This window comes from Chanodichthys erythropterus, chromosome 10 (assembly GCF_024489055.1).
Source record: "Chanodichthys erythropterus isolate Z2021 chromosome 10, ASM2448905v1, whole genome shotgun sequence".
NCBI classification, from domain to species: Eukaryota; Metazoa; Chordata; class Actinopteri; order Cypriniformes; family Xenocyprididae; genus Chanodichthys; species Chanodichthys erythropterus.
In genome coordinates, this window is record NC_090230.1 from 41628537 (window position 1) to 41639160 (window position 10624).

General features: G+C 35.4%; 1 protein-coding gene across 3 annotated transcripts in view; it reads right to left on the reverse strand.

Annotated features, from left to right (window-relative positions):
• The window catches only part of ppm1e (protein phosphatase, Mg2+/Mn2+ dependent, 1E), a 56099-nt gene extending 45952 nt beyond the window's left edge, over window positions 1-10147 (reverse strand). Inside the window, exons 1-2 of one of the 3 annotated variants that reach the window (XM_067399233.1) lie at window positions 9898-10147; window positions 3338-3361 (exon numbers count right to left, since the gene is read on the reverse strand). In XM_067399233.1, the coding sequence (XP_067255334.1) occupies window positions 3338-3361; window positions 9898-10079 (206 nt within the window). In that variant the 5' untranslated portion in view covers window positions 10080-10147. Of the gene's footprint in view, window positions 1-3337; window positions 3386-9897 lie in introns of all 3 variants that reach the window. The other 2 variants (XM_067399232.1, XM_067399234.1) reach the window with 2 other exon arrangements.
• Between the last annotated feature and the right edge of the window lie 477 nt (window positions 10148-10624).

A 10624-nucleotide genomic window follows, 5' to 3' on the forward strand; every position in this document is an offset into this window, starting at 1 on the left:
GGTTCACTACTCACTACTCCTAATGTGTGTACACCAACTGGATGGGTTAAATGCAGATGAAAAATTCTGAGTATGGGTTACCATACTTGGCCTTCAAGTATGGCCTTACCACACACCAAAACCTAACACATTTTAAGTGAATTTAGGCATCAGAATGTACACACAAAGATCTGCTATAGTCACTTGTGCACAGCAACTAATGCCAAAACCTACTCTTACAGGGAAAGCACTCTTTAAAGATTTTAAAGCTCTTAAAAATGTTTGTTCAAAGTCAATACATCAGCAATTATTTTTCCAAAATGTTTTTCTGTCTTACCCTCACTCACTATAGTAAGCCTATTATAAGTGTTATATTTTAGACCCAATGGGATGGTTCTCGGGTGAAATTGTGTACATATGTCATATCCGTAAATAGAGGAAAGTTGATCTGGCTACTTTGATTTGTGTATGGTGTGGAAGTGGCATAGGTTAGTTGTCACAATGAGTGAGAAAGGTTGACATGGTGAAGCACACTAAATCTTGAACCTCCGGAGAACCACCCTTTCTAAATAACACAGAATGGAGGAGGGTCTGCTGGCAAAAAGAGAATGTGACAGCTTGTATTAAAACAATAATCAACATTGGCTTGCCTTTTTCGGAGATGGCAACAACTGATGGATTTGAAATGTTGTAAAAGCGAGATGGCATTTTTATTACTCAACAGGTGAGCAAGGTATTTTATTGAACAGATAAATTGCCATATGTAGCTCTCTAACAGTTCATCGTAAAGCATTATCTATTGTGAAGGTTAATTTCATTATTTCATTATGGTTGTTGTAGCGCTGTGCTGAAATTTATTTTCAAGGAAGTACCATGTCTATTAATGGGTAAAGCTGTAGTAACATCTTCAGCTAGTCAGCTTGAGATCACAGGTGTACCTTTAAGTTAGTGCTATATGAAGGCAAAATGGCAGAAGCAATTATTGGTCAATAGCAATACATTCAAAATAAATAAATAAGATAATATATGCAGCTTTTGATATATATAATCCATAAGATAATATATGCAGCTTTTGATATATATATAATCCAATTTAAGACTTTTCTGAGAGTTATATATATATAATTTATTTATTTTAAAACAGAAAAATCTAGGCCTATATGTCACTAAACAACAAGTCATTTGTCAGACAGCTAGCTGACCATAGCACATCCTTAAATGTACTATATAACAAACTTAAAATGAAAGATTATTGGAAAGAACATAACAACACACTGATTCTTCCAAATGCCATACCTGATTAAGGGTTTCAAAGCTTTGGTATTTCAAACACACTACTCTTCTTAAAGGGTGAACTTTGCCTTTTGAAAGTGCAGCAAACTGCACAGCACACCTGAGCGCGCCAGCACCAAACAGAATGAAAACCAGCCCCCGTCCAACCCACTCAGCTTAATTGCTCTGCGACTGCAGAGAAGCGGGGAATCAATCATATTTCCATTCAATTAGCCAGCCAGCAGTTTGAGAGGAGGTGATGGACCTCTTTTAAACAAATGAAAAACAGGCAGGAAGATACAACCTTGGAGGACCTGTGAGGGAGACACTGCTGGCAGCTCTACGGTCAGCAGAATGTTGCACAACGGCGCTTGCGTGTTTGTGGTCCAAGGTTTACGTAACCTGGCACAGGTGCTTTTTTTGTTTGGGATGGATGAATGAAAGCTTGTTGACAAGAAAAATCCAAGAAAACACACATATTATAGCGCATTACACTAACCCCAATCCAGAAACACATTTCAGTGGCAGATGTGAAATGACATGCACCTTTAAGTCAATATGAAGCAAAAATGGACCTTAGTTTCTTCAAACATATGCCTGATCTTAGAGTGCTGCAGCGATGATGTATTTTTGTAGGCCAACCCAGAAGTTAGCATCACACTAGTTCCCTTAACAAAAACCCAATAAGATTTTTCTATAGGGTTTTGATTATTGCAAAAAACTAAGCTCTGTGATCAACAAAAGTTGATGATACACTTTCACTGTAAAGATTGGGAATAACTGTTCTTCTGCAGCTCCTGTAAGTTACGGGGTACCTCAGGGCTCTATTTTAGGGTCGTTGCTTTTTTCTCTATAAATGATTCCACTGGGCTCTATATTTAATAAATTTGGCATTTCATATCATAATTATGCTGATGACATGCAGTTGTACCTGCCTTTCAAAGCAGGAAATAATGCAGCTTAAAATTTTTGCTGAATTGCCTTGAGGAGGTGTAATGTTGGATGAACTCAAATGTTTTATTGTTAAATGATAAACAGACTGAAATTTCATGTTGACTTTGAAACAATGGTAGGGTATATTGGTATCTTTTGTGCTCAAAATGCTTATAGCTTACAATTTTATATAAACAAAATAATTTAAACAAAATTAATCAATTGAATACTTCAATTCCATTCACACAAGACATGTTCTTGCACTATTTTTTAATTTTTCATTTATATACACATGCAGATGGACATCTCTGGCACATTCGTACACTGTCTCCTTTGAGATAAAGCACCCTGATCTTCGAACAGTGAAAAAAAGACAAGACAATCTGGTCTTTGGCTCTTTCTTATCCACTCCTGACCTCCCAAGAGGCACATTTAGAGAAAAACGAAAAAGAGAGAAGACCTTAAGCCGAGTCCTAATTAATATCTGGCCCAAAAACATCATTCACGGAAGTGCAAATAACGGATATGGATGCCAGTTGTGGTTTATAAGTAATGACTTGTGAATCCTTGAGGAGCATCTCTCTCCCTCTCTCTCTCTTCTTGGCCACTGCTGTCAGCCTTGTTTGTCCCAGTGCAGTTCTAAATTTGTCCATATAGACTGTCGAAGCGGAGGCCAGTTCATTCTGCCGTCAGCTGAAATGAAAACAAGCTGAGGGGAGCCACACTCACTTCTCTTAAGTGTCAGGTCTGATCACAGTGGAGATGAACACAGTCCTGGAGGCCTAGGGGAGGCAATGAGCTGGATTGATTTATTGATCAAATATTCCTCACTGTGTTTTGTGGTTTCAGCTGCAAGCTATTACTCAGAAAATGAAATTCAATTACAGGGAATAGGAGAACCGCAGGGGTTTAAAACGTTGCAAGGATCTGATGGTATTCTGAGCACTTCAGAGCATGCAAAGGACAAGTAAGGTACTCTACATACTTTGCTTGGTGAATGCATTTAACGTGATTCTTGCATTACTGATCAAAAAGTGTGCAACCATTTTGTTTTTGAACTATTTTAAACCTGACAGAATCCTAAAAATGCTGATGTCAATCTGCAAACCTAGATAAATATTAGGGGTGTAATGGTTCAAATTACAATACTCACGGTTTTGGTACGGTTCGGCATGTGCTATTTTCAAGGAAAAAAGGACTACTGTCAAATAAAAATAAAGAAAATAAAGAACAAAAACTACAAGCAACAGCACAAATAAATACAATTTTTTAGCACTTTGGATTTGAGAAAAGCGCAATATAAATAAAATGCATCATCATCAAACAGTGCTTTTCAGGTTATTTAGTTATCTAACAGTAGTTTTCAGGTACAAAAATTTAATGAATAAAGTAATCAAATGTAAAATAACATTGTAAATAATCTTCACTGTATAAATTTAATAAAGATTAATCGTTGTTAAAATTACAAAAGCTATTCAGTCAAGAGCAGTGAGTGTTGGATTAACATTAAAAACACAGAGAGCAGGAATATTAGGCTGCTGTCCCTTTCAGACATAATGCATGGATTTAACATACTGATACTGTACACATGCGTTGTCTTTTTCGACTGTTGACTTAAGACATAACCAACCTACTATGTTTGCTAGGATACTTGCCAAGACAGGAATGTTGGCATAATTTTTGTGTGAATTTGTCCGTTCAAGCACAAGAGAACTCAATGTTTGCACTCTGTCTGAGATGTGGCTTTCTGTGTGCATCTCTTTCGCGTCTTTTGGCTCTTGAATGTTTAAATTGGCAAGGCTCAAATGAGTTTAGTTTAAACGCAGATAGCAATGTGTGCTGCTCAAGTCTCACCTGCGTTCGGGCACTATCAACACCCGGGTGATGACGGGGTAAATGACTGATCATGTTAGAGAATACGGCACTCGTAACTGTTTTGTCCACGTTTTTTGGTCATTGCTGTTGTAATGTATTGGGAAGCCAGAATGCATACATTGACAGAAACATACATTAGCTGAACTCTGTCTGTTTTACGCATTATTATTTTCAACAAACCATATCATAGATGTGTCGTCATATTTAGGATGAAAGTGAAAGTGCGCGCTAAACCGTGGGTTGAGAACAGAACAGAAAAAAAAAAAAAACTAAACAAACAAACATTGCAATTATTAATTCCGTTGGGGGTTTTTCCCCACAAAATACTAATCAGAGATGCACCTATATTCAAATTCTGGCTGAAACCAATAAGCAAGTAATTATTTTCTAGCTATGACCGATTATTATTTTCTAGTAACTGAATTATTAGTGCCCAATATTACAACTCATTTCTATTTTGTCTAAATAAATGTAATTTACGTATAAATGTTGATTAGCCTACTTATTAAATTAAAAATAAAGCATTTTAAATGCTATAAGTGAATTTAGGCTTCACAACATCTTAAAGCTTTATTTTACAATGTTAGTAAATTATTAGCATTTTTAAAGAATTTTTAATGAGTGTTACATTTAATACCAATGTAAAAATAGGGGTAATGAGCATGAACAATTAAATATTCATTATCAACCGATACAATAAACTTAAAAAAAGAGAAGTTTTATATAATATATATAAAATTTTATATTTTATTATATATATATATATATATATTGTAAATTGTAAATAGATTAACAGTTCTAATAATACATAAATAAACAAAATACAATAAAATACATAATTTATAAAATTGTAAAAATGACTTTATTTGTACAATTATTTTTTACAAATATTTCTTTAGACAGAACACAATAGACACTGGTTTTGAGCCTGAAATAAATCTAAATCTGATTATAGCTCTACAAAAGAAAGTCTGTATGTGATCGGAGCGGGAGGGGGTAGGGTGAACGCCGATCATCTGAAGCGCAGCTGCTGTCAGTGTGTGCCTGAAGAGGAACCATACTCTAATGCCATGCCAAGGGCGCCCATGGCCACACCGACCCAGATGAAAAAAAATCGCATCCTTTCATCTAGACAACACCTGGCCACAGATACATTGTCTGCTCAAATGCAAACAATACCCTGAGACACATCTATTTGTTTTGCTTAATTATCGGATCAATGTTGTCATGATCAGACATCAGAGGACAAGTCGTCTGTGATGCTGATCAAACACCGAAAAATGAGGAATCCATGAGAGGACAGCAGTTTAAAGGGACAGTTCACCCAAAAATAAGTTGTACCGAACAGAACATTTGTAAATGAACATTTTTCAATTCTAAAAACTAGATTACCCCATATTATACTGTGGTTTATGATCCTATTGTGTGTATATCCTTAAAGAATACAATGTGATTACATTTTTAAATTTAAAACCTTCTATTCTTCAAAATATCTAATCCTAAATCATCAAAAAAAAAAAAATGAAAACCTGATCTACACTCGACATAAAGGGAAACTCCTGCCATCACAGATGAGTGAACACTGCATATGATGCTACAACATGCAAATCCTTCCCTCTGCAACAGATATTTCCTCCATCATTGATTCTATCATGACACAGCTGTGTGGTGTAGTGTGCCAATTTTTTTCATTACAACAGGCGCTCCCTTGGGCTCTGTGTGTGTTGCATGTCTTTAGTGCGTGGGCACGCATGTTTTTTGTGAGTTTTGTGTAGATTTTGTGTACCTCTGTATGTGTGTGCTTTACAGCTGCGAGAGATGGGGGTTTAATGAGCTTTAGAGAGCGTTCCTCTACCCATTAGTGTCTATCAGGACTCCCCATGGGCTTGGAGGGCCTGCTCACCACAGGAGGAGGAAACAACCTCCCTTCCAACCTTCATTTTTAGCCACACATTTGCCACACATCCCCATTTATCATTGCACAACAACTAAACCAGACTGTGCTAGATAACATCACTGAAGGTTTACTGTCAACCAAAATAGAATGGGAATTCCTGTTCAACTTGCTTTTGAATTTAGAGAGAGAGATTATTAACATAAAAACGCTTTATATTAGTTAAAATATTAGCATTATGAATTTCACCATTCAGTTCACACACAAGGATTGTCACGAAAAGAAGGGAACTATTCAACTATTCAAAATGTAATAATAATATGCAACCAACCATATAATTGTGCATTTAGAAAAGCAAAATAAATGTTAAAATACTTTAAAAACATAATATTTTTAAGTATTCTCATATTAGTTGTTGATGTTAAAGTATGTGCAACCAATCAAACTCTAATATTTTGGCAAAAATTCATGCCACTTAGAAACACATAAAATAAACTTTTGACATTCATGTCAATTAGAATGCCAACATGGAGTGGTTGCAAAATAAAATAAAATAAAATAAAATAAAATAAAATAAAATAAAATAAAATAAAATAAAATAAAATAAAATAAAATAAAATAAAATAAAATAAACTAAAATAAAATAAAATAAAATAAAATAAAATAAAATAAAATTAAATTAAATTAAATTAAATTAAATTAAATTAAATGTTGACATTCATGTCAATTAGAATGCCAACATGGAATGGTTGCAAAATAAAATAAAATAAAATAATACAATTTTGATATTTATGTCAATTAGAATGCCAACATGGAGTGGTTGCAAAATAAAATAAAATAAAATAAAATAAAATAAAATAAAATAAAATAAAATAAAATAAAATAAAATAAAATAAAATAAAATAAAATAAAATAAAATAAAATAAAATAAAATAAAATAATAAAATAAAATGTTGACATTAATGCCAATTAGATTGCCAACATGGAGTGGTTGCAAAATAAAATAAAATAAAATCCTGCCTACATTATGTACAACATAAAAAGTAAAACCAGTGGAGGAACACTGTATTACAATACTGGACCATCAAGAAGAAAAGAAAAAACACAAGCTAAACCATTGCTGTCATTAACATAATTCAAACAAAATATACAGCATTCAGGACCCCACCAGCTGATCACGATGTATTAAAATAAGAGATACCGTGATGATATACTTATGTGCAGAGGTCTGTCTGAGTCACTGTTTCTCTATTGATTGGCTCTTATTAAATGATACCCTGCATTCTTCCCCAGTCAGACATGTCACGCCACTGGTGGGTTGTCACCATCATTTGGAGCACTGGATTTGTAACGAAGCTTATTCATCGTGCTGTCACCGACCTACCCCTACCAATTTTTGCTTCTCTTCTTCTACCCCTACTTCTCCTTTTCACATATACACACACAGCCACCCTGTCCCCGCACTCTAGAGAGAACAGAACAAAGGGGATCTCCACTTTTCCCTCAGGACTATTATTAGATCTTCAACCCAGCGACAAAATAATCACACGTTCAGCTGATTCACCACACAGGCAGAAGCTTCAGTGCTGAAGTATGTGAGGTAAGCAAGCCTAGATAAACTGATGTGGCTAAATGGAAGAAGCAGCATTATTTAGGGATCTAAATCCATGTTTAGATTTGAAATAAATGCATATGCACCACTCTGACTTCAAAATAATAATGCATTCCATTTCCAAGTGGTTAAATCAATATATGTCAAGTTAAGGTCATTCAACTTAGCTCACTGTCAGAAAAACGGTAAACACCCATCAACCTCAGGCAAAATGACCATATAACACTCTCCTGAGGATCAGATATTAGTCAGGGTCAGTAACCTAAAATAAACATTGACATCGGAGTATCTAAACAGACATTGCTGCATTGAGCGCTGTAAAAATCTGAATGTGTAAATACTTAATAGCTCTGTGATTCCCCAGAAGACTATATATTTGTGTGTTTGTCTGTGCAAGAGCAAAAGGGATTCTCCGCAAAAGGCCATGGCAACCTGCTCCTGACATTTGAATGAAATTCAAACACAGAAAACAATAACCTCTTCGTGGGGGGTCAAGGGTCAAATTTTAGGAATCAGTCATAGAAAGTTCCATATTGACTTGACCACTAATTTGAATAGTCACATTATAATCCTTGTCTAATAACACACAGATTATAAATGATGTCTAATAACATTAAGAACATATCTATATCTATATCAAATGATGTAATATTTAAATTATAAACAATTCCTAATAATATAGAAATTTTTGATCCATCTCTAATAATATTCAGGTTAAAACCAACGTCTAATAATATCATAATACTCAGATAATAATCAATGTTGATTAATATTCATGCTATTTAAATAATAATCAATGTCTAGTAATTCTCAGAATATTCTTATCAATGTTGAATAATATTCTGAATATTTAGATTATAATCAATGTCCAAAAATATTCAGACTATTCAAATTATATATTTCTTAGAATATTCATAGATTCCAGGTCAAATAATATTCAGAATATTCTAATTATAATCAATGTCTAATGATATTCATAATATTCTGATTACAAGCATGAGGGAACCATGTGCTACAATATACTATATTATAGCCACAAAATGGATGCATATAGCCTAAATATGAAACGTGAAACTAAAAATAAATCAATATAGCACAGTTGAAAACACCTGACTCAGGAAATGTGCACTATCTGCGCATTCATTTATCTCCAGATCCATTAGATATGTATGAGTATTCATGCTCATAAAGGTTCTGCTGGGTTTGAATGGGCTATTTATAGCAAGCCAATGACGTAGTTTATCAAACGTAACCCCTTCCCACAGATCTCGCCCAGAATTCAAAACACCGCGATATCATACTGCTCGCTACACTACACTAGGCTGTTCATGTTTGAATGTATATGAAGATGTAGACAGGTGTGTCTCGGCATATGGCGATGGCGCACACAACTGCCGACATCTTGAGAGAAAAAGGTAACCGTGTTGCATGAAACATGCATGCAATAAAGCCCAGTCATGCTCAGTTATCTCGTCGACCAGCGCTTGATACTGGCGACATGGATGCTGTATGCTTACTCAGATTACAAACTGATAAGCGTGCGATCATCTCAGATGAATATCGTCAACAACTGATCAAAAAGAAAAGGGTACAGTCAAAATGATTATGACGGAGCCCAACGCAATACAGGTGCTCGTCGTACCCCTTCAGAGGATTAAAGACACGAGTAAAGGGGTCACTGGAGAACGGAGGGTGTAGCCTATTCAGAAAAATGGACTACAAATATCTGCTTGCATTTGTACTATAGTATGAACGCATTAAAATGCATTTTAAAAAAAATAAGTATTTTCATATCAGAATGACTTTAACAGCTGTCATACTTTCTGTTATTGATATCATTGTTATAATATCAATAATTAGGCTATATATTAAAATCTGACTGTATAATAATAGTAATAATAACAACGATAATTATAATGACATTTATTAATACTATTCAAATTATTGAAACACCTGTAGACATATCATAGACGTATGAACTATGACAGTTTGGAAAAGCTCATATTTTAGAGTTTTTAATGTGGCCAGACTAAAACTTTCCCTAAGAAACACAGATCTAGAACAGAGTGAAACTGTGAAGTTCCCTACAGTAATAATAACTGAAGCACAGTGTCGGATATTAAGAGTGATGAATATTCCTGCGCTCCTCGTCCACACACACACACACACACACACACAATAACTGTGCAGGTTGAAGTAACAACTGAACAAGGGACCAGAAATTAGTTTCCTTTTGTCCTCCTGTATTTATTCTTACGCTCTCTAATGTTGTAAACTCAACATACGTATAGAAAGTGAAGAAATGAAGCGAGACGGCGCATCGGTACTTAACTATTTACACAGGTGCTGGAGACACAGGTCGAGGCATTCCCCTTCCACTTCGTCCTCCGAGATGAGGTCCGACAAGGGGCGCATAGGTAGAGGTACGTCCTCTTGGAGAGGTGGCCTCATCTCCCGCAGGAAGAGCTCCAAGAACCTCTTGTAGGTTTTCTCCTCGTTGGCAGAGCCGGCCATCGCTTCTCATTCCTGGATAGACCAGAGACAGCTGGAGCCGGGCAAGAAGTCTACACTACTTTGAATCAGAGGCTGGAGCGACTCTGTAGTCGCGCGAGTTGGGGAGGGCACGCGCGCGTGAACAGAGAGGGAGTCACACAACAGACCGACGTGACGCCACAAGGGGCGGGGTGTAATGGAGACGAGGGGGGCGAATTAACCTTTTCATTAACCAATTTAATTCCATATTTGTGACGAAAATGAACTTTTACATTAAAGGGTTTCAATTGTTTAAGTATTTTAGATTGAAACTGTTTATTTACGTGGCGTGAATCACGTGACCCGAGCGGTTTCATTCCAGTGAAATACGTCAAAGTGCCAGAAAAGGAAGAAACATGTCATAATACAGATAGGCTACACTTGTAATATTTGGGACATATAATGTTTGAATGTGGCATTTGTGAACAGTGGAAACACCAGAGACTGTAGTTTACCACCAGTTAGATTACAAATAAATAAATTATATATATATATATATATTTATATATGTATGTATACACACACAC